Source organism: Battus philenor, unplaced genomic scaffold (assembly GCF_028537555.1).
Source record: "Battus philenor isolate CCGP_79_NKW_IND1 unplaced genomic scaffold, ilBatPhil1.0.hap1 SCAF_21, whole genome shotgun sequence".
NCBI classification, from domain to species: domain Eukaryota; kingdom Metazoa; phylum Arthropoda; class Insecta; order Lepidoptera; family Papilionidae; genus Battus; species Battus philenor.
In genome coordinates, this window is record NW_027181684.1 from 10,459,439 (window position 1) to 10,484,701 (window position 25,263).

Here is a 25,263-nt window from a genome sequence, read left to right on the forward strand (position 1 = left end):
TTTTGAGAGGTTTTTAAATGACTTATCCGAAGTAATTTAAACTCTGCCTAGCTTTTTAACAAGAATTTTCTGATAAGTCTTCTGTTTTGCGTTACATGATTTATTTTTGTCACGATAACTACATTGATATAATTTACATGTTTTATATGTACTTTTAATAGTCTTATACATATGAATTATAAATCGTATAATATTGTAAAAGTAACAAAAGGTTAATTTTGTTGTAAAAGCTATAATTTTATTACCCTTCTTAATTTTAATAACTTACAATCCCAGTTTTTAATTTTATTATTTTCTTAGTATCTTCTATTATTCTTTGTTCTAGAGTATCAGTTGTGTATTTCTTAAAATTATCTCTATCCGTAGCGGAATAAAAAATCTAATTGTCCAAATTTAAAATTATTCTTGCATAGAATACGACATTACAGAATGTTCTTTGACTGAAAGTCAAATTGCAACACTGCTATATTTGAACTGTGATCCATATCAAGCCCTGTTAATATAACGACTTACAAATTACAAAAGTTCGTGACGCACGCAAACTCGGTAACTGACAGGATCGTCCGACGCCGGAAATTGAGTTACGTCGATGTTTCACAAGATCATTGACGTATGAATTATTTTGAATTGTTACCGAAAAATGTTCAAGTGGATTCTTCTCTTCGTGTTGATAGCTGTAATCGATTGTGAGCTTAATAACTCGACTGATCAGTGCCCTAATGTGAAAGCATCCTTAGGCTCGATCAGAAAGCGAAGGCATCTGACTTTCCCAGAGGGCAGCGATATTGTCGTGAGTATACAAGTATATAACGCATAAATAATTAGTAATAACTTTCTGCCCTAATTTCTAGCTATAAAAGAATTATTGGTCTTGGATACAATTAAAAATAAATAAAATATCTTCCTAAGAATAAACACCCCAGTGGTGATTTTAGATTTATTATTTTAGGGTCTCAATAGTAAATAATGATTACTTACAACAATTAATTTTCTATCTAGAATAATGTATTTTATAATCATCTAAATTTTTAACGCTTTCATTTGTTTTTAATTTACGTCATGTGTTTGACTGCCAGGGACAGATGTTTTAATTACATGGTTAAAGAAAAGAGTTTTGTTTATAATTTTCTCAAAAATTTTACTAATGTTTAACCTTGTCTAAGCGAATACATGACAAAAAATAACCAAATAGATTGAGTTTCTATCTAATTTTGTGTATGTATATATATGTTTAATATATATATATATATATATATTTATATATATATATATATACATATTTATATATATATATATATATATATATATATATATTTATATATATATATATACATATTTATATATATATATATATATATATATATAAATTTACATTTATATTTATACAAAAATTTCTTGATTCCTTCAATATTTTTTTCAAAACATCGTAATTGTGTTCTTAAGTCATAATCTATAACTAATATAACAGTGCCTTTGTCTTTTGATTATCGGTGAAGGAAATTAAAATATATAACTTTTTAATCTGGTATAATTCAAAACATTAAACAAAAAACTACTTATTTCGGACCTTATGTTTTTCGAAAATTTTACGGAGAAAATGGATCTTATATGGTACAATGTGTTCATAAGACTTTAAAGATTCGCGAAAAAAAATTAACAAGTGTTAAGACCTTTTGTAACATTGTATACATAATAAAATCACATCTTCAAGTGATGTGCGTCATAAAATAGTGTTAATCAAGGGCATTGACATTTGCCGACAATAATATTTTTGGTGGAACAATTTGTATAGTTTATCACATGCATTACGTTTTCAAATTATTATCCACTTAGGATCATTTACAGTAATGATTTGTGTACATCATTAGAAGAATGTCCACAGAGCTTATTTTGATTGAAACTACTGTCAAATTGATCTCCCTTATATCAGCATCCTTCATCTTAAAACTGCGAGGCTCATACGGCTGCACGAGTCATAGTGGCTTAATAGGGAAGCGGTCATCGTTGTTCGTCTAACAACAGACACCCTCGAGTTGTACAACAGCCTCCATCGAGCAGTAGTTGCAATATCACGTCACACGAACTTGTGCGTGTGTTACATGGATGAAATTCTAGATGCGATCGCAAAATACATCGATGAGGCGAAACAGGAAACTACCGCACAGTAAAGAGAGTAGGGTTGAGGAAGTGGTCGCACGATCCGTAATGTTAAAAACTAAACAATGTCAGAGCGTTGTGAAAAACGAACAAACAAGACACAACTGAAGAAATAAAAAAACTAAAACAAAATTTAGAAGCACAAAGAAGTATGATTAGTGAGAGCAATTTAAAATAGTTTAAGATTTAAGCAAGCAAATAGTTTAAAAAGATACTAAAGTTACTTAAAGTAGACACTGTGATATACAGACAAATAAAGTCCGTAAAAATAATACGCTATTAAATATAATGTCTGTGATCCACAAAAAAAAAAAAACTTAAAACTATGGGGCTCAAAACGCATTATTTTCAGAGAAGAGCCTGTAAAAATGAAACTGATTTTTGTGGTTATTTTTATATTATTAGAAATACGGAAGTAAAGCAATTACTTTCGAAGCTTTTTTCAACTTAAAAAATCTTTAAACATTTTTGATAAGTTTAGATCTCCATATAAAACCTCTTCAGTATCAAGAATTTTACTTTTACATTTTACTCGAAATTTGAAAATCACTAAATCTGCTATTATAATGTGACTGTCCATTATATATTATACTTTTTTAAATAACTCTACATTTTTTTCTCAAATGATATATACAATAAAGAGCATTAAAATTTTATCTATTCAAATAAATAAAATTGGATTATCTGTTTGTAATATTTAAACATCCGGTTATTATAACATGTATATAAATAGCATATACCACCAATAATATATAAAATATAAACCAGTAATAACATATACCAAAGTAACATTTTTTAAAATTTTAGTCTCTATCTGTTTGTTCGTTCCGGCTAATCTCTGAAATGGCTGACCCATTTTGACGGGATATATACTAGCAGGTAGCTAAGCAAGCAGTAACTTGGGCTAGTTTTATTTAAAAAAAATTTAAACAAAAAAAGAAACTAAATAATATTTATTTTTGCTAACTTCCATGCGAACCAAGTCGTAAGCAAAGCTAGCTTCGATAACGGCGACGAAAGACTTTATATAACAAATTTTACTTTTTAGTATTTACGTAAACTTTAAAAAAAGTTAATTTAAAAAATGTGTAAAGCGTAATTGATTCAAAAATAAAAAATAATTTTAAAAAATTTTACCGTCAACAAGTTTTATTAAAAGTTCTAATGTTGTATAAACTTTTTTAACTTAATCTTTGCATTTTAATTCTCACTTTAAAATACTGATGTATATAAAATAAAATTGGTGTTACAGCTAACGATATCTCTCGTAAAAGCCTTCATGACACATGCGCCTTCCGGATGGAACATAGCATTGGAAATTGACGTCTTGTACCCTCTGCCAGATTCAAATTTCACTAACGCGCATTGGAGAAGAAAACTGCACCATAGGCAGAAGAGAGACTTTTGGGAGAGGTTGCAGGCAGCTTTGGACTTGTAAGTTTATATTTCATATATTTTGTAAAGAGGTCGGAGGTAACATTTTAAATACTTGCACAGAGAGTATTCATTTCTGAAATCGCCGGTACGAAGGAAATTGTGGTTTGCAATATTAAATGCATAGTTTCAGAAATCATTAAAAAATGAAGTCCATATGTATTATTTCCTCTTGGGTTTACATTTATTATTAATGTCTTAAAATTTACGAAACTTTATTTATTTCTCAAAATTTTACTTTTTATAAATAGCAAAAATTAATCGTACCAAAATAAACATTTTAAATTTAAATTTATGGTGGAGGCTTGAGTCAACAGTGGACATCATTTTACTGAAATGTTGATGATGATAACAGTTTAGCTTGAATGCGTACTATGTTTAAAACTTGTGTCTTAAGTCGAAAGAAATTCAAAACAAAATAGATTAAAAACTATAATAAACGTGTCAAGTTTCCATAAATATTAAATTGCTATTCAACAAAAAATAGAAAAAAAACAACTGACTGTATCTATTAATAATCACCCATGTATATCTTTATTTCGGAATGTTCAGATTTTTTTAAAACATTATTCAAAAGAAATATCATCATGGAGCCAAAATATTGCCTTTATCATTTTCAGCCATAATCTTAATGGTCGCGCTTGCATCTTACGGAGCATTTGCGAAGCTAAAACCTACCTTGCTCTGCCCGGGAAGTCGTTAGTGCACGACTTATTAAAGGCTATATTCACGTAAGTGTTGTTTATAACTTTTACAACTCAAAATTTTATTTATTTCAGGTAGATCATTCATAGCGTACCAACTTGTTTCTTAGACAATGTTACAGAATTTTAAGTGAAATAAATTACACTGTCGTCAATAGACACATACCTAAAAAAAATTGTAGACATTTGCAATTCTTTTGAGTAATAAGGTAACAGTCCGACTTTATCAATCTATATCCATATTTGTCTATCTTCATCCACCTTTAACCATCTTAATCCATCTTTTTCTATTTTTAACCATCTGTATCCATCTTTGTCCATCTTTATCCATCTTTGTCCATCTTTAGTCATATTTATCCATCTTTATCCATCTTTAACCATCTTTATCCATCTTTATTCATCTTTAACCATCTTTATTCATCTTAAACCATCTTTATCTTTTTTCAAATCGACGTGGAGATCTATGGCCAACAGAGAATGTCTTACTATTTATATACAAAGTAACCGACATATCCTAGCAGATTGGTGAGTTGAAATAGCAGTAGACAAACCAAATAACACACGGAACACGGCGTAGCAACTTCATGTCGTCGGAAGACATCGACAGGTTTTAATGGGATCTATGTCCACCTGTGGACGTGTTACAGCTGAAATAATGATAACGGTGATAATGTACTATAAGCTTAGCTATCTAAGCTGTACGATTGAAAATGTTATTAAATGAAATTACTTGATTTTGATTTTCACACAAATAATTTGCAATTTTTGATATATAAGAAGTCTATGACAATCCGTAGAATTGTTAAACTACGTGAGCTTAAAATGAAACGTTGTAGATATTTTTAGAACACTGTTCAACTTTTCAAATTCACTTGTGTGATTTTACCCGGCCACGTTTGCAAACTAGCGCGGATTTAAAAAATAATTGCTACTTTATCCACTTAATTAGAACACCATACACGCCGAGCTTTTATGTGCACAATATTTATCTCGTATATTAACACTACACGGTAAATATTTGTCAATTTATTTTTTATGATGGACGGAAATAGAACGTGTTTACCTGTTACGTTTTTAACTCTTCGTCTCTTTTCTCTTCGTTTCGTAGAATGCCGTTGATTTGATTACAACGTTGATGAGTCTACCAGACTATATGATTAAACGAATGATTTTTTTGTAAATTGAAAATGTATTTATTTTCAATTTACAAGCATTTTTTACCCCCGTTATTGGGAACCTCTTATGTAACCTGTCTTATTTTTGGGAATAGTACTTTTTTTAATAATTTTTTCACATTTATTTTTATTGTCATTCTCTTCTCTCAATCTTCATATTATCATTCTTGGGACATAGACTAGATTCCTCACCACTGTTTTTTGGAATTCCTTTATCTATGAATTATTTGGTGGTACCCCAAGTTTATTTTCGATATGATAAAACGGAAGGAACGCCTCAGATATTATTTGTGCTGTTTTGTATATATAGCGATAAATTTAACTAGTGCTTCAAAAATCGAAGCGTTCATTACGCAATGGTATTAACGTAATATATAAAATAGTTTTAGTTCAAATACAAATACTCTTTATAGCAAACTAACCTTTATATTCACTGAGTACGGTTGATTTTGCGAATTTAATTGTGTCGCTGCTTTTCGAGTGTATTTAAATCCAATCACGCGAAGATAAGACACACGTACGGGGATTATAAGGCAATTAACTCGATTAAGATATACGAATGTAAAATAGAAGCGATGGTTACAATACAAGCTATTATCCACTGCGTTGTTTGCTGAACTATAACAAGATTTATTGATACGAAATATAATTATTCATGGAATTTAGAGTCTTTGGGCCTAGTGTTTTGAATATATGCTGAATATATGTTGCTATAGTGTGCGGGAAAAGGTTTATCTGAGGTTTGTGAGCAGAGGGATTGACTGTAAAGAAGCGCACGAGATATTTTAGAACGGACGGCTATACGTTTGTCTTCCTCCATCGTCATGCCCATCACATATCACAAGAGATGATTAGAACTTGTCCACACCATCATCATCGTAATCGCTTAAGCCAAAGGACGTCAGCTGCAGGATATAAACCTCCTCATGTAATTCCGTCAAGACTTATGCACTTAAGTGTATTGTATAAGTGTAAAGTAACGGTGTTACTTCGGACGGCGTCGATAGATGGCGCTAGTAGGAGATTGTCTCGCGCAATCGTTGGACGCGTGTAAGGACAGCACCGCTCTGTTAAATCGGAATTAGTAGAATATAGTTCACAGACCTCTCCGTTCCGTGAACTCGTTTCCGATAAAGTTGTAAAAGCCGCAAGGCTAACAGCAAAAACTTCACATGAGACAATAGACAATAGAAAATTAGTAGACTAAAAAAAATCTAAAAAAATGGTTTTAGGATGTTATTGAAAACAAAGTAATTACGCTCAAAAAATTTAATGCAAATGTCTAGTGCGTTAATTTTGCTTCTCCCACAACTAAGTCCTATTGTGAGTTTCAGCACATACGAGTATCGTATCTATTCAAAGATCGCACTATATAAAATTCATCGATACTTTCACATTCTTAAAGACTTTTGCACACGAGATACTAATTTTGTACGAACGCTTCGTAAGTTAGAACCCAACAACCAGTAGAGGACTTGTAGATAGAATATTAATTTGGTATTAAATATTTTCTTATAAATAATAATCAACGGTTTATTTTAAATGGAGTTTAAGTTTTTCTTTAATGGTTGTCAAAACTGAATCTTATGCGATATAATGTGATTGGAAATAGATGTAAAAGGAGGCTTTTCCTCTTACAGTATTCGCCGTCTTCGTCGTCATTTCAGCCTATAGTTGCCCACTACAAGGCATAGGCCTCCATAAAAGATAACTATAGGGGTATACACCATAATAAGTAGGCTTGGAAGGTGAATTGACGATCGTAGTGTAGTATTATGGTACGCAGAGGAAGCTGTATATCCTCTGGAATTGTTTGTTAACAGCGGTAATCATATATATTTATTCACAAAGTGTGAATTATATATTCTTATATATTATTACGTATCCCAGGGTTCGGACCCGCGATCTATAATCGCAAGTCTGGATCCCCTACCGCTGGGATACCACTCCTCACTTGCTGTATTATCAATATATTATTATTTTTTTCTGAAACAGTTGATTTTAAGACACGGAGAACATTAATTGACAGCAAATGATCTATACATTTATTCCTTTACAGCTTTTACACTCAATTTCAATCGTATCGTATACAACTAACTCTCAAATATGAGAATTGTGTAGAATACTAAAATTAATGTTTATTTATTTCAAAGAAAGCCCAATCCTAGATTCTCTTTTGTTTCTTACAATTGGCTGAGTTTAGCGAATAAAATTTTATTTATGAAGCTGAATCTTTCGTACATATGGGAGCTTACATTTCAGTTTTGTATTTTTATCAAATAACGTAGCATTCTTACGTCCGTCGGTGGTATAATCCTGCTTTCCCCTGTGAGAGGATTTGCTGGGCAGTGTCGTGGTTCCTTTCGTTTGGACCGCGTTCGTTTGAATACCTTTTCTAGATATTTACAGCCGTTTCCTTTCACACGATATTGTTGCTCGCTTTGCGTCCGCTGCTGAGATTTCCTTTTCATAGATATCTCTTTTATTTATCCAACGACAGAAGCAAAAAGGATTTAAAAACTGCACTTTCGTTTGTTATTTTTACCTTTTTATGCAAAAATAAAAATATAATTATTTAAAATTACATATTTTGTTAATTAATCGCAAGGAACATATCACCGCTTCATGTTACAAAACAACGTACATTCATTTTGTGTCTGTTGAATCAAATGTTATAGATTTTGTTAGCATAGTTCAGAGTCTAATAGCAAGAAAGAAAAAACATCGATACATGTCGAACATTTCGACCTGAACGAGTATGGAGTTTTCCCGTTCAAGGTTGTACTAGACTACATGTTTTGTACATTCGATTTAAAACATGTCGTTTTTTTTATTACTTATTCATCTCATCATCATTCCAGCAATAGTACATCAATTATTGGATATAAGTGTCATTTACATGTATCCAATATGATATGTTGAAAGCGGTCTGTATGTTATAGTAGACCGCTTCGAACAAATCTTCCGACAGTCTTTTCTAGGTTGTTTATCCACCTTGTGTTCACGTTCAACCGGACGTCATACGATGCGTGTGGCGACTTTCTCACCCGTTTAATATTGTGCGTTCAATTTTTGATGTCACTCGTTAAGAAATATCGAGCTGTTCAATTTTATTATGGGTCTATGTAATCTACGTATAACATTATACAAGTCAACATCAAGTATCTTAGTTTCATAACACTAAAGTAGAAGACAATATCCAATATTCGTGGTCCCAATTTGATCTGTACACACAACTTGCCGGCATGGAGTCTTCCTTCTAGAACTTTAAGACTTTGACAGCTATCTTCAATTTTGGCTCCGATGAAAGTAATCAATAAAAATTACCATTTGATTTATTTCTTTAAATAAGATATCCGTATATTTGTCATAATTTACCAATAACAGCTCGCATATAGAAGTAATTATGAGCTGCACACCAACTATAAGCGAAAATAAAAAGCAAACAGTGCCAAAACAAAAAAAAAACACAAATATGTGGCAGATGGTTTCACATTAACATGTTCCAATAGGAAATAATTCACTTTGGTAAATACATAAGAACTATTTTATATTATTTCTCTAATAACCTACTAGATGGCGCTAGTCGCTAAGCCTTATAAGATGTAGTACTGATTTAAAGACGCTCTTTAAAACTACTCTGTATGCATGCAACACGTGCTATGCAAAACAAATAGTTATAAATGTCAAGAATTGTTTCTGTATTCCTGGATCTTGAAGAGCTGCCTACCATCGTCGGCACACTTATTAAATTAAAATGTGTGTTTACATTTCAAGCATTTGTATTAGAATGAAAAATCAATTAGACTGTTGTTCCAATTTTAAAATAAAAAAATTTAAATACCTATTAATACTACCTTAAATCACCGTTATTGATTTTTTTACATAATAAGTTATTTGGAATTTCAGGGCACCACTACACGAGCCCGAGTTCGTGGAAGAAATAGGGGGTACTTACAACGAGATACTGGAGCCTCATTTCTGCGAAACCGTCGACGACTGTCCATTCTCCCTTTTGCATTTCGTTTTAGCGTTAAATAAACAAAAATATTAAATAGTGTATTAAATTGTTTATTTGAAATTCTTCAATGGTTGGTATTATGTATGTTATTGATTATTATTCAAAGGATTAAGGACATGTTTTATGTTGTTTCTTATTTATTTATAATGTCAGCCAGTAAGACAAAACACGTATGATTGTTATTGAATTGTATTCTAATAATAGAAGGTGATATATATTATAGAATGTTCTTAGTTGTAAAATCTCGAAAGGGGTGAGTGTTCACTTTTGTTTACAGCTCATTGTCAGCAAAAACTAATTAAACTAATCACTCTGAAATATCTTTCTATAATTTATATATAACTAAAGAATACAACAGGCAGATTTGTGGCATTACTGGGGTAGATAGTAAAATATAATCACGAGAGAACAGAATTTGGACTACTAAAAATATTATGTAAGTAGTAGTAATCCGAATTTTGAAAAAGCTCTTCCTTACTATATTATTATTACGGTATTTATTATTGACAACCAATGAGAATTACATTAAACTTTTTGAAGCTTTAACATCTATTAAAAATCATTCTGTATTATTTAATTACATTATTAGTACAAATATAGATTAATGAATTAATCATTTAATACGTTCTAAAAATTTCTTTTGCGACGGAAAGTTAAAAAGATCGATTCTAAAAAACTACATACTGAAAAGCTGCTGCAATTTGTTATTTTCCCGGACGAAAATTGCAATGAGAATAGTCTGGATTCACTCTAAAAGCTCATTTTGTCGAGCTCTCGCAACGTGTAAGGCATTCGTTGATATTGTTATCGTTTTAAGTCAGACCGCTGACTGCCTCTGTCAATAGCTTTCACTTTCGAATGTTTTGATGTTTAAATTCAAGTTATCAATGAATTTTAGATATAATTTTAAAATTTATAGATAAAATAGATTCTTTAAAAGGTCATAAACATAAACGTTAACATATTAACGGATGTTTTCAAAAGAATTAAAAGAAAAGAGATGCAATCAGCTCTCAAATTTCAATCATATGAAAGGTGGAATATTATGTGTTCCAAAATAGATGGATTTTCTATTTTTTTATCAATATTTATACATAAATATAGGAAAGAAGTGTTTTATTACTTCTATCAGCATTGGCAAGCTCACAGTTCCTCAGAACATTGCGAAGGGCTTTACTTCTATTTGTCTACGAGATCGAATTGAGAATGAGGTGATTCGTAGAAGAATTTAAATAATCGATAAAGCCTAGCGAAATATATTGCGGCAGTGCCACATAGCACATAGAAGATCAAATGGCCGCTGGGTTCTTAAAGATCTGGAGTGGAAACTACGACTCGACAAATCAAACGTGGGACGTCCACCCGTATAGTCTACAGGCGACCTTGTTAATATCGCCAGGAAACGATAGACGAAAGCCAATCTCAAACTATCATATTGAAAATCAATTGAGACAATGAGTCGTAGTCGTGCAACAAAGTGCACCACCCGCTGATAAATGAGCATGCGGCAAACAATGCGAATTACACTACACAACTACCACCGTTAAATCACTCAACACGTGTTTCATCCCTCCACGGGGCATCTTCAGGAGTTATGTTACACCGATTATTGTGCCAAACATACAGTCTCAGTTTTGACTCTGGCTTTGAATTTGTTGCACGACTACGACTGTATGTGCGGAAGTGGCAAAATATTGGTCTATTACTTAAGATAGAAGTCTACTGTATGGTATAGGCTTCCCCTAAATCGCCTCGTTAATTAGTATGCGCTGCCTCCAACCAGAGAATTCCTGTGACCTGAAAATATTTAGTTGGTCCATTCTACAGGCTCATGGTCACCGCTCCTGAATATTTAGGCGCCAACAGTCATCGGTTGTATGATGAGGCTACGTCTGTGATCTTGGTTCTTCTGTGAACCTTTTCATTTTTGTTTGTTTACAATGATTGTAATAATAAAGAAATATTTAATATCTTTCTGCGTGAGCTTTCGTTGATCAAATCAATTATGTTATGTCAGGTATTTGAAAGCGTATTGCAATTAAAAAAAAGAGTGTTATTTTTATATATTATTAGCGGCAAAAGCTATTGCGTATTGTAATGAATCTTTCCATAAATCACGGATTGTTATACGTATAAAGTCTTTTGCTCCAATGTAGCCGAAGATCTAATAAGATATAAGAGGATCTTTTTAGTAAATATTATCCATACAAACACTCATGAATCATTCAACTGATGCTACAACTTTGTAGCTTGGTAGACGTTGTTCGCAAGATGCGGGTAAGTTATTTCATTATGTTATGTATAGAGTTAGTCTCGGTGTGCTTGAAGCAAAAAAAAAAAACAAAACTTTACCGTTTGGTGATGTCATTGCAGTCATTTAAAATTTCTGTCTGTATATTTCCATCTATATTCTATACAGTGTGATTGGTTAAAGATGTTAAATCTTTATCAGGGTGAATGTATTAGTCTACACGAAAATCAAAGGTTTTTGTAATAGTAAAAACAAAAACATATAATAGTATTCTTCTTGTTGTGTCCTTACAGAAGTTATTGGCGTATCGCATAGATAGAATAGAAATGAAATAAACCAATGTAACAATTTCGAAGTTATCATTTTAAATAGGTGATTTTTAATTGGTGTAAAAGCTTTTCTTTTGCTATCAATTGGGCTATATTACGAGGTGTGAATGCCTATAACCAATCTCCCTGTATAACATAGTAATTATAAAAAAATGATACTTCTAATTTTTTTATCAATAAATGCTTTTTATAGTGCAATATATTTATTAAGGTAAATAATATTATAGTATATATAATATTTCATAAAAGTAGTATAAATAATTTTATATTTCTTTAACCCTGCAATAGAAGTAAAGAAATCTAAAAAATTTTTTTGTAAATTTGTTAATATTATTAGCGAAAACTTGTGGAGTAGAAAAAAACGTGTGGAGAAGAAAATCAGAAAAGCCTACTTTCTATGAGCAGATAAGACATCTACTCTATAGTGGCATTATTCAGTTAAACTTAACATGGTAGAACTTTTCATGAAAGAAAAATGGGGGGACAGCGACCACTAGGTCGCAACCCTTTTCGTTGGTTCGATCGCGTCCAAACCACGTTCTATATAAAGGAATGAATACATTGATCATTTGCTGACAATTAAAGTAATTATTAGCAAATAAAGTATAGATAAAAATGATAGTAATATAATGATATTAAAAAAGGCATTTCTAAAATTCTGATTACTACTTTTGTAATTTTTTTTTATTTTTAAATTATAATTAATTACAATGAGATTAAATAATAATTAATTTTAATATATAGTTATCTGAATTTTTAAAATACCTTTATAAACTTTGTACTGCTAAAAATTTTTGTCCTAACAATAGAAAAAAATGTACCCTTTTTCAGAGTGACTATATAACAGAGAGATTGTAGTAGGTTTAAAAGTTTTAAATCTCTTTACTTAGAAATGAGCTTTTCATTCATACGTATAAAACTTTTTCAACTGCAACCTATACAGCTAAACCTTTAGCATTAAAATTTATAGTTATAGTAAATTTGAAATGATTATTAGGAATATTGGCGATACAATAATGCTATATATCACATTTAGTAATTGATCTTTGCTTAATTATATCTGGATTATAATACTGTTCTGGGTTTATCCTTCTCTATAATGATGATTCGGGATATAATTACATTAACATTATATTATGATAATAAGCAACATAGGGAGTTTAGTAGTTAAAGACGATGGCAGGTCATCCGTTCGATTTAAGAGAGGGAACAGTACATTTTGTGAAAAGGAAAAACATCGAGAAATCCGAAAAAGATACCAAAATATGGAAATTAATTTTTGTTTATTAAATATATATGAAGACTGGTAAAGATGTCGCTTTCTTAAATTAAATTCACACGATACATTTTTAATAAGTTTTTATTTCTAATTAACAATATATTCACTTTTGTTATCAACAACTTTTTGTCATCTAGTACACAAATTTTCGATGTTGGAACGATAAAAATCAATTGCTTTTTAAGTAAAATATGTCGACAGAAACGACATTACTTTCCGGTCCCCCTAATAATTAATTTTAATATAAATATATACCAATCTGAATTTTGAAAATGATTTTGAACATAATTTTTATCTATACTTTATTTGCACATAGCAAATTCTTAACATGCACAAGCATTAACTGACTACATATGAGCTATATAGCTCTCTAACAAGCAAACCAGTATTTTTTCATTCTATCCTCAGCAATTTTAAGATATATAAAAATAGCTGGATATATCCGTTATTAAATATATTGACCTCCGTGTTTTGTAAAAAGCTTTGCATGCGGTATTAAAAAGGGCAGTCAATTCTTCGTGCTATTTTTGTTCAGTAGAGTAACCCAAATGTAATATATCTTATTATTATGCCGTTAATATTTTAGCATTAAAACTGTATTAAAAACTAGTAATATTCCCGTGATTCCATTAAAATGATAAAAGTTTCAGATTAAAACGTTCAGAAATATAAAAACCCTTTTCACTTCTATCAGACTGTTAAAAACTAAATTTACTTATGACGTCAGTTTTCAAGTCAATTGGCTCCATTTGAAGTCGTTAATATAATTGAAGGTCTTTTAGAGTGGAGTTAGTCAGTTAATTTGCTATAAAGGAACATTCAACTCCGATTTGAATTTCAGTATTACTTATTAATTAATTATTCAGAATTAAAATTAAAAAGTCGAATTGTCTCTTTATCTGTTATGATTAATATCAATAAGGCAACTATGTAACGTTTTACAATAGTCTTCTGTATTACGTTTTTGAATTTTATCATGTAATGAAAATAAATTTAAAAAAAAACAACAGATGCTTGTTAAATAATCCTTTAAAGTGATTTAAACCTTGGGAATTAATTGTAGTATTTTTTATGACCCTCGTTATTTGGCAATCTCATCTTAGGTACACAGGGACTATTATTACAAAATTCATCCTTTTTGATCATATTTTTTGCGCTCTTATCTATTTTTTATCAATGTCATTTATTTATTCGTCTTTTATTTTTGACGAATACTTTCGTTATTGAAGTATCGTTGCTAGGAAGATATTCGCAGATAAACAAAATTAATTGACATAGCCCAACGAACTGGCAAGTTGAGGTGCCAGTGCCTTAAACTTCTGAGATAAAGGCCAGGGATAGGCAAACGCGGAGTAAGACGTTCGTAGGAGAGCTTAGGACAATGTGGACAGACGACATCATTAAGTTCGTTGGAAGACGCTCATCAGGATGACGTAATAGTTCCTATTAAAAATCTATGGAAAATACCTGAGCCTAGCAGAAGATGCTCTATGGCTGAAATGATGATATCAAGTATTTTAATTATATTTTTGAAAGTGATCATTGATATAATCTACCTGAGTTTTCTGTGGGGTCCTCTCAAATCAGGATGCATTTGGAACCTCGGTAGTTTTTTGTTGAAGGATTCTATTATAAAGAAAGACCGGTTGGTTCAACCCTGGAATTTCTCCGTCGGAGACATGGTATACTACGATGAAGTCAGAAGGACGGCAGGATAAGAAAGGCGGATACTAGTTTGATATGAGCACTGCACTAGATAGTATTTCGCTACTTTAATACAAGACTGGCTAATTCATACGAATAAGATCGTTTGTTGCATATATTATTTATAATTTTGTCTGTAATTTAGTTTTGCATTAATAAAAAAAACGTTAAAGATATTCTAACCTTACCTTATTCTATTTTTGAAACTTCTCGTATATATATAACATCTGTAGAACGTTAATATAAAATCTGAGAATATATCAGTGACATCTTCTAGATCGGACTTCTTCCTATTTTCAAAAACATTGAAACGTTTAGTAGCACTGATAGAACTTGCTGTACCCCAGGAAACAAATATACCTGAACTCCACACAACTAGATGAACAGGTACGACGACTTAGTGAACGAAATATCTAGGAATAAGTCTATTGCGATTATTATGCAGTAAAAGAAAAACCGAAGAAAGGAAGATGACCGACGTAACTCGAAGAATTACTCGTATGAAGTAGCAGTGGCCGATGGCCGTTGGGGCCGAAAGGGTCCCGAGTTGCGACCACGAGCCCGTGGACGCGGCGCAGGTAAAACCTCTCCCTAGGTGGAGATCGAAGACATAGTATAGATCGCGGAAATCCGAATGATGCGGGCAGCGCAGGACCGGCCATTGTGACTATCTTTTCGGGAGGCCTATGTCTTACAGTGAACGTCCATCGGCTGGAAAAAAGGGTAAGAGGTAAAACAGCAAAATCTTAATATAACCTGCCAAAAGATTAAAGTTCGTCAAGAGCGAATATTAGCTCATTACTGCAACGGGCTTCCAAAGCAATATTGATAAAATCATTTAAAATATAAATATGTGGGTAGAAAAGTCTGGACACTGGCTTGCTTCAAGCCTCCACTAATTCGTAAGTTTATTACCTGCCTCAAAAAGGTATCTATTAAAATTGGCTTAATGAAATTTATTATGCGAATAAAATTGGACGTGCTCTCACTCTTCGTTTGACCTGAATGCTTGACCTGGATGAATGTAGATCTGTAACAAATATATTGTCTCTTCAATTTACATAATTAGCATCTGAACTTCTAAATTCACGCCTTAGATTACCGTTAGATGTGACACAGTTTATTCTTTCATTCTCACTGTTAACAGAGTCACTTTCGTATCACGTAGGCACACTATTGAATGATTTTGTGACTCTAAAGCTCAAATTTAAATTTAGACAAAACCACTGTATTGTTTTCAAAACGTGTTTGTGAATTACAATTTAAAATGTTTACTTTGAGGGAATCAATAGTGTTTTTATTTTTATTTTGTTTTGTAAAAACAAGTTTATCGTATGATTCGGATAGTAAATACAAAATTTTGTCGCGTCGGAAACGATATGTCTCTTTTCCTGAAGGATCAAGTTTTTCGGTGAGTAATCTCAATGTTTTTATTTTGTATTTCTTCAATCAATCATTATCTTTGGATAGAATTCGGTGATTACTTATCTAGGTAGTATAAAGAAAGCCAGAAGTCGTCAATTTGAAAGAAACTAGTAACAAACTAAGTTTCTGTGTAGTGGCATTTTTCAGTTTAAATGCATACGTGGTTACGAAAGTTGTTAAGAGCGTTCTATTTTGAAGTCTACAATAAACCTAGTAGGTTTACGAAGCATTAAAAGTTGTGTAAAATTATGTAAAATAATGAAAGTAAATATATATATATGCACACATATATAGTTTGATAAATATTCGATGACATTAGGTCTTATTAACTTTTTTGGAGCAGAATCGTAAATAGGATTTGCCGATTGATCCACGATGTGGAAATATTCTCTCTCTCTATATTTTCTCTCCCTCTTTCTATACATAAATATATACATATATACATTATATATATAAATGTCCATGAGACCACGAAGGTATCTAAGTTGGTATGACTAATTTTCGACAAACGGCGGCGGGGCATAGTTACTTTGTAATATATATATATATATATATATATATATATATATATATATATATATATTAAATACGGTTAAGGCTAAAAGCAGCCTGTCATCTGTCATAAGTGTCATCCACTTTATTGAAATATATTTAAAAAAATTTACAATTAAATTTTAGTTCATCGTTTCTTAATAATGTATTTACATTCACGTTTCAGTGTGCCGGATGTATGACAGTGGGTTTGATTGGACAACCAGCTCCAGCTACTGCACCCGGTACCTTCACCTTCGGCCTCAACTGGGGCATAGCATACGAACTGCCAAATACAACGGAGACAGCTCAGTTTTATCGTAATAAGAAACACAAGAAACCAGTCGCTCAGAGGAGAAGCAGGAGAGAGTTATATGAGAAAATAGAATTAATACTCGATAAGTAAGTTTGAATTTGGAACGTTTTAACGCACTAATCGTTATTATTTCAGCCTTAAGACGTCCACTACTTGTAAAGACTTCCAATAGATCCAGTAAGTGTGCATCCAGCGTCTTCCGATGACCTGAAGCAGGTCATCTCTTTATCTTTTCTTCATTCATCTTAGGCTGCTCTAGAGCCAGTGGCCCAGAGGCCACATGTTCTGCGCGCTATTTGGCATATCCACTGTCATTATAACTTACCAAATCGCTGAGCTATTTCGAATAATTTCGTCTATCTGTTAATCTCCTCATAGTAGCAATACTTCAATAATGAAAGAATTCGTGATGAATAAAAAAGAACAGTTTAATGACACAAAGTAGAAAAAAGATGAGAATGCAAATAATATGATAAAGAAAATAGACAGTGGAAGTACTACTACTACTATTTATCTTGTATGTATCACGCGTCGGTTTCGCCATGTGCAAGATGAATTTGTTTAACGATATTTAAAATCGCTTCTCGTCTCTTATCATGATAAGATACAATAATGACGTCAATAAGAACAAATTAACGTCGAAATAATGAAAACGAAAAATTCATTCATCTATCGTTTTTCTTTAATCTTTTGCTCGAGAAAGATTATTACTTTTTTGGGCTAAATTGTACCCATTTACCTTCAACTTTTACGATGTTTGTGTAAAAAATAAAACCGCCTTTTAAAATATGACGCCTTTGGGCATTCCTTCAATTCTCTTTCAAAAAACTCTGTTTTTATCTAATGAACTTTGTTTACGAGCATGAAAAGAATAACGTTTTTGTTTTCCATTCGATTTTGTTTCTTGCGAACATCGTAAGTGAATTTTCTTCATGATATTGTAGTTTTTAAAGTGTATGACAAATATTCGAAATAGAATTTGTACCGGAGATATCCAATATTTGAATTATTGTCATAACAAATGCAAATGCTTGAAGATCGACCGTGTTCTCTCGGAAGATAGTTTGCATGGTTCGTGGAGAAAATAGGATACCTCGTTATTATTATATAGACAGTGTATAATACGGAACGGTTACAGTAAATACTTATTGGTATAATATTTATATTAAATGTTCATAGTATGCTTAAAACATTAAAAGTCAAATATTATCAAAAAAGCTTTTCAGCGATTCTCTGAAAAAAGAGATCTCCTCTATTTGAAAATATATGTTGTATATTTTTAAATAATCAGGCCTTCTAACGTAAATCTTAAAAAAGCTTTTATTTAACTTTATATTGTCTGTAAAGGTTTTCATTTTACGGTATTTCTAGTAATTTATCATATAAGAGAAGATTTATTAATAATAGATATATTGACTACGATGAACAAAAGTAGCCGAGATAGCTTAACTGATTGGTAAGTTGAAGTAGCATGTGGCTGCTTAGACCTCAAGCTTTTATAGTTGAGACCATGGACTGGCAGGCGCAGAGTAGAACACACATAAGGTCGCTCTCTATCTGTCTTATGAAATCTATAGGAGAGGCATTGAGGTCTAACAGTATACGTATTACGGCTGATGTGACGATGGTTCTGTCTACGCCATAAAAATAGCAAGGATGAATTTATTTATAAAAATATTACTTTATAATTTCAGCATGGGATACAATGGTCGGCAATGTATTCTGAAGACGCTCTGTGAAACTACCCAGCGTATTGTTCCCCACAGCCAGAATATGCTTGAAGAGATATTTAGAATACTTTTTACGTAAGTTATTTAAATTTTATTTTTATAAAAATTATACTGTACTGTGATGAAAATAATAGGTGAAATTGTCATTTAAGTAAATTTATTCTGCGTTGGTAGGACCGTTTATACCATCTGCCAAACGTCTGTTTATCATAAGTTGGAACATCATTTAACTCCGTCCAAACCATTTTGAAGGATCTGTTGTATCTTAAATGCGTCAAGTGTCAATTAGCTGCCAAAACCGCTTATTTTTTTTTGAAAAAAAAAAAGCTCTAAAAACTCGTCCGATATCGTTATTTTGTATCGGAGTAGATCGAGGAGATGAAAACTGGATCGAAGAAGGTCTTGAAAGCTATACCAGAAAAAATTATTCAGTCTGTTTCGAGGTCTAGAAAAAGATCAAGGTGATGAAATTGATTCGGAAGAATAAATAAAGATTTCACATTTTACAGTTTTATATAAATAGAGGTAATCTGTATTATGCTTTTTATAATTGTTTGTGGTAAACTTTAATGTAGTCTAAGAAACCTAGGTCTAGAGGTTGGTCTTTTCACATTCAAAAGTTTCAAGGGAAATTTATGGTTACGCATATTCAAACTCGAATAATAAGAGGACCATCATCGTGGCTCAATTTTAAAGTATCCTCCCGTAGGCTGTTTGCTTTGTATTTCGTAGTTCGTATTTTATTCGTAGTTTATTAAAGCCATAAAAATAAGATTTCTTAAGGCTGTTCATTCGAGAAGCCATGGAGACAACTGTGCTCGTGATCTTTATTTGAATTGAGGAGAGACGTAGACGAACCAAAGTAGCCGATGTAGCCTGGCGGATTGGTAAGTTAGGTAGTAAAGCCAATACACTGCAGTGAACCTTTTAATGCTTAAATGATGAATGATGTATAAAATTATCATCTATCGAGGTAATAAATAAAGGAAAGACCCTTTGCTTTTAGACCGTTTCCCATGAAAGGCTTTAATGTTTAGTAGAGGGCGTTACTGTCACCGATGGTACATGCAGGCGAAAGAAAAGTAAACGATTTTTTATACAGTATTGATCTATAACGAACAACCTAGCGATATGTAACTACATTCCATAATTAGATATGAAATTTACATACGAAACTCAGCGTACGTCACGTTGATTGCAATCATGTAGTTAAACAATGCTTTGTTTTGCAAACATCTGTGAGTAGGGTTGTGTGGAAAGTTAATTAACTAATGTCTTGAGATAGAATGCAAACTAGTTTGTAAAACTATGCAAATAATTGCGTTTACAAGAGTGCTCTGTCGCAAAGCAGCGATGTCGTCCCTTGGGATTCCTATCCGCTTTGTCACTAGATAAATCATTACGTACGGGACATTGAGAATATTCGTTGCGCGTTAGTAAAATATTCTTTTATTTGTAATATGTATATATATATATATATATATATATATATATATATATATATATATATATATAATTAAGGAACATAAATTTAACAAGGTCAGTTAGGTTTTCGAAAATATGAAATAAAAACACAGTTATACTGACTGTACCATAAACATACAATTCTGTTGCACAGTGCTGTTGTAACAATGCTCAATATGCAAATGCTAATAAGAATTTACAAATATTGGAAATCTATGGTGAAGGTTTCTATCCAGCAGTGGGCGTCTTACGAATAAAATGGTGATGATGATGAGAATTAAAGAGTTTTTAATGTATCTATGACATGTATATACATTTTTTCACCATGAATCCTCAAATCGATTCTTAAAAATAATATCAAAGCGCAGACGTATATTTTAATTTCTATCGTTTGCTCGTGACTTCAAAGTGATGTCATTGTCTTTGTTTCCATTTTCTCCCGGGTTTTCTGTGATTGGAAAGTTTACTAGAACCGTGCATGGTTGAGTTGTACGCTTGATACTGCTACTAGTTACTTTCCTCGTTCTAGATTGTCTAGTTCTTTTACCTTTCGTGTACCTTTTGTACCTTTGACTCTGTGTTTGGTACTGATCGGTGTAACATAACTCCTAAAGATGCCCCGTGGAGGGGTGGAACACGTGTTGAGTAATTTGGTGGTGGCGGTTGTGTGATTCGCATTGTTTGCCGCATACACATTTATCAGCGGGCTGGCGGGCGGTTCAGTTCATTGCACGACTACCACTGCATGTGCGGAAGTGGCTAAATATTGGTCCTTTTCTTACTTTTACCTTTTATATACCTTCTTATATTAAATAACCGTTAAATAACGTGATTAGTTTTTTATAGCAGTATACCTAAGAGTAGTTTAACTTAACATTAAAAATAAAGGCAGCTTCAGGTTTTTACATATTTTATGTATGTTCCTCTTCGAAAGTGGGCAGTCATATCTGCTATGGCCACGATACAGTTCTTTCATTATTTTACTATTGCAGTTAACTACTACCAAGCGAAGCTATTTTATGTATAATTTCTCATCAAATGAAGGTTATTTGTAATTAAAAAAAATAAGTATTAAGTTATGTTAGATTTGTTGACACCCTACCAATTCTTTGAACCTTATAGTAGCACATTTCCTTCCTGATAAATTATTTTTCTCCAACTAGTTTTTTTTTTTAATACAAGAAAACATTTTTATCTATCTATTGAATGGATCTGAGACACCTTACAGACCATTTTGTGAAGTGTCGTGTATATTTGTCAATCGAACTAATAAATGCGCTGATAAATACAGCCACAGAAACAAGTTCAAAGGGAAAAACAGACAGTACAGCTCCTTTGTTTCCGTCAACATTTGAAAAAGGAACAAAATATGATATCGCCATACTTTTCGCCGTAAGGAGATAAGGGATGTCCACTGCAAGATAAATATCTCTCCTATTTTTATAAAAACTCATCCTACACTGCGCTTGTCGATCTGTGGTCACCATTTCAGAACTGGAAGGCCCCATATATGTTGCACGCTATGTGGCCTGCTCATTGACATTAAAATTTTCAAACTATTGGGCTATATCGTTTGCTTGCGTTCTTCTTCAGATAAATTTAAAGTGAGTAGACTCACAGCTGATTTAATTTGGTTAATAAATCAGGACCTCTTTGTGATTTTGTTAATGAGATCTGTAGTGAAAGATAACGTTTTAATTCTGTAAATACAAGAAACACACATTGATCTTAGACTTGTCTCTTGGACAATGCATTCGGTAAAAAATCCTTCAATGTATATTATCAATGTAATTGTAATTATTAATGAATATTATACGAACAATATATTTTCCTTTATTCGTTTTGCTGTCAACGAAAAGTTACTTCCGTAGAAATATCAAGTGTTCTGTAATGTTCCCACACGACGATTTTAACAATTAAACTACACAGACCGCTATTTGAGATGCTTCAAGTATATTTTTGACCGTTTTAAACAATAAAAAAAACGACACAGAAATGCATTTAAACTTAATACAAATTGGACTCGCAATGCAGTATAGCTTAGTACAGGGCTTGTTTCTTTTCGCCCCCAGTGACACCCACATCTACCCTTTAAAAAAATCCCATATCATTTTAAAACTCTATGGGTCCTACGTAGTTTTATATTAACTGTTAAGTAAAAAACTAATATTATTGTAAAAAAATATTACATTTTTTTCTTTTCATTTATTCACTGTCTTATGTTTGCACACAAAGCAGCTAGAACTTTAACTTGCTATGAAACTAAAATGAAATATTGTTCGTAGTCGTAAATATAATTCAACGCTGTCAGAGGCTATCATAAGCAAACTAAACAAAATTTATCTCCCATACATAGCTACATTCGCTTCATGTAAAAACTTTAATCAAAATCCTGTTCGATTTTTAAATTATTGTTTTTGATATTGTACGTCTTAGGTGATGAAGGCAAGTGTTCCTTTTGTTTTTTATGGCACACGCTATTGGGTACCTCTCATACCCTTATCTTATTTGGAACAAGGTATTAATTCCTCATTTATATTTTATTTTCACATTATTTTTTATTTTTATGCCCTTCTATTCTTAAGATCTATCTTTTTTCTTCTTTCATTCTACAATTGTCTTCTTTTCCATACTAATTTCCGTTCATTCATCGCCTCACTTTCTTCGCCTCGTTTCTAAAAGATCACAGAATTATCACATTTGTATATTTGTTAATGCGATTTAACATTTTTATCCTCTCTATAATATGCTTATTATTACTTTATATCACAGATCACCAATTTTTTGTTTGTTTTATTTTCTTAATTTTTTATTCTAATTTTACCTCCTGTGGCTTCCCCGAGCTATTTAATTTTATTTATTTTTATGACAATTTTTCACTATTCTCCTGCAGAGCCCGAGGAACGCTGGCATTTCTTATGTTTTACACGATTAATTTCTAGGGACAGGTGGTATATAAATAATAAAAGAGACAAGTGTTTTATTAAAACTAATTGCTTACAAATATTAATATATAAGGGCGATGATTTTTATACATAGTTTACATTTCGATATTATCGATGAGGACTTCTAGTTTGGACTTATTCCTATTTCCAAGACCGTTAAATCTAATAGAACTCACTGTTGACACTCATCTGTCCTATAAATATGTATAGCCCACGTAATTAAGGTGAACAGGTATAACGTGCTAATAAACGAAATGAATAAATAAATTCACAGTGCATTTGTATTCAGAAAGGGTAGGAGCGGGAGACATAACAGCCAAATTTCTTTATAACCCGCTGAAGGATTTAGGCCAACAAAAGCAGACGTCAGCACATTTTTGGAACGGACTTCTAAAGAAGCATTACTGGGATCAATTTAAATTTCGTAACGGAGGGATAGGAGAGTGATCAGTGGATTTGAACCCCAAAACATTGTAAGGAGATTATTTTTAACTTGATACGTTAGTAGTTTTTCCCGAATACTGCCCCCGGATCCTTTCCAAGTAACGTGATAAGCCGAAACAAACGGTGAACAAATGATATGTTGAGGAGTTGCCTCTTACAGCTATTAAAATATTGACATAAAATGTTGTTATGTCAATAATTCCTTCAGTAAACATTTATTTTTATTTATTTACACTATTGGACACTAAAACTCTTTATAATAATTTAAAAGGAAATTTGACAAAATAACAGATAATAAGTAAATAAAGAAAAAATTTTTATGCATGTACAAGAAGCGGTATTAGCTCGAGGCGATCTATACCAGACAACTTTTGAATGAAGATAAGAAACATGAAGGAGAGGGCAGTTAAGGGTGTACATTTAAAAAAAGAAATAACATTATACAACAAATTTCAGATTATAATACACTTTTCAAAGGAGTCGAAGTTGAATGGCGTTGCATATGTTTTTAAAAAATCCGATTATTTTTTCTTTTAATTTCGGAAAGATAATATGCAGGTGTTTAAAACATAGCTCTGGGTGGTATATTGCAATTAAAACCTCTTTGGTGATCGTCATCAGTATTTATCTTGAGACATAGATAAATCATTGTTGTACTTTTAATTACTACAATTATAAGAAGCGTCGTAGCGTGCTCTGAATTTCATTTTTCAAAATCCTGTATCAGGAGTACGCGTATCGCTTATATTTCTAAACACTATTTTGGGTGTAAAAAATCATTTAACGTAGAGGGCATCGACGGGCGTTAATATTAGTGTCAATAAGAATATGTCTAAAAACAATCTTGAATTAAAAAAAAAAACTGTTTCTTTTGTTAAAACGGTTATTAAATGACTTGACTATTATAAATTAATATAATTACATGTAAATGGTTACAGAATGCCGATGACGAAGGTGTTGAAAACGGAACCGCTGCAGCACACGATATACGATTCGGCGCATCGGCTGGGCGTTCTATTGGAAAGCTGCGATGCATACAAATGCCCGTTGTCGTTAGTTGATTGGGCTCAAGGCTACTACAACGCCCCGGCGCCTAAGGTCGATACCGCGCTAAGTCCTTGGGCTCTGTTTAGTAGTAAGTTTGGTTAGTGCTTTGCATCTCGAATCTGTATTACGCTATATTGAATAAAGTATTTTTAACAATGCGTCTATTTTAATAAACTCAACAATTCAGACTGTTTGCGTTATATTGAAAAATGTAAGTTTCTTTCCAACTTATAACTAAAAAGTTTTTATTGTTATTCATTAAACTCAGCAGTCATATATATGCAACAAAATCTGTATAAATAAAAAT

General features: G+C 31.9%; 2 protein-coding genes across 2 annotated transcripts; both read left to right on the forward strand.

Moving 5' to 3' along the window:
• The first annotated feature begins 640 nt into the window (after positions 1 to 640).
• LOC137923506 (uncharacterized) lies at positions 641 to 9,524 on the forward strand. The gene is made up of 4 exons (XM_068766766.1): positions 641 to 790; positions 3,410 to 3,591; positions 4,212 to 4,322; positions 9,380 to 9,524. The coding sequence occupies exons 1-4, from the start codon at positions 641 to 643 to the stop codon at positions 9,522 to 9,524; spliced, it is 588 nt and encodes a 195-aa protein (XP_068622867.1).
• A 6,797-nt stretch (positions 9,525 to 16,321) lies between these two features.
• LOC137923421 (uncharacterized) lies at positions 16,322 to 25,058 on the forward strand. The gene is made up of 4 exons (XM_068766673.1): positions 16,322 to 16,465; positions 17,198 to 17,412; positions 19,021 to 19,131; positions 24,848 to 25,058. The coding sequence occupies exons 1-4, from the start codon at positions 16,322 to 16,324 to the stop codon at positions 25,056 to 25,058; spliced, it is 681 nt and encodes a 226-aa protein (XP_068622774.1).
• Positions 25,059 to 25,263: the final 205 nt, after the last annotated feature.

Bases quoted from the DNA above. Each gene is read 5' to 3' on its own strand.
- LOC137923506 (XM_068766766.1), top strand. From the start codon at position 641: ATGTTCAAGTGGATTCTTCTCTTCGTGTTGATAGCTGTAATCGATTGT. The intron at 3,592-4,211 runs GTAAGTTTATAT...TATCATTTTCAG, and splicing joins TTGCAGGCAGCTTTGGACTT to CCATAATCTTAATGGTCGCG. The intron at 4,323-9,379 runs GTAAGTGTTGTT...TTGGAATTTCAG, and splicing joins TTATTAAAGGCTATATTCAC to GGCACCACTACACGAGCCCG.
- LOC137923421 (XM_068766673.1), top strand. From the start codon at position 16,322: ATGTTTACTTTGAGGGAATCAATAGTGTTTTTATTTTTATTTTGTTTT. The intron at 17,413-19,020 runs GTAAGTTTGAAT...TTATAATTTCAG, and splicing joins ATAGAATTAATACTCGATAA to CATGGGATACAATGGTCGGC. The intron at 19,132-24,847 runs GTAAGTTATTTA...AAATGGTTACAG, and splicing joins ATATTTAGAATACTTTTTAC to AATGCCGATGACGAAGGTGT.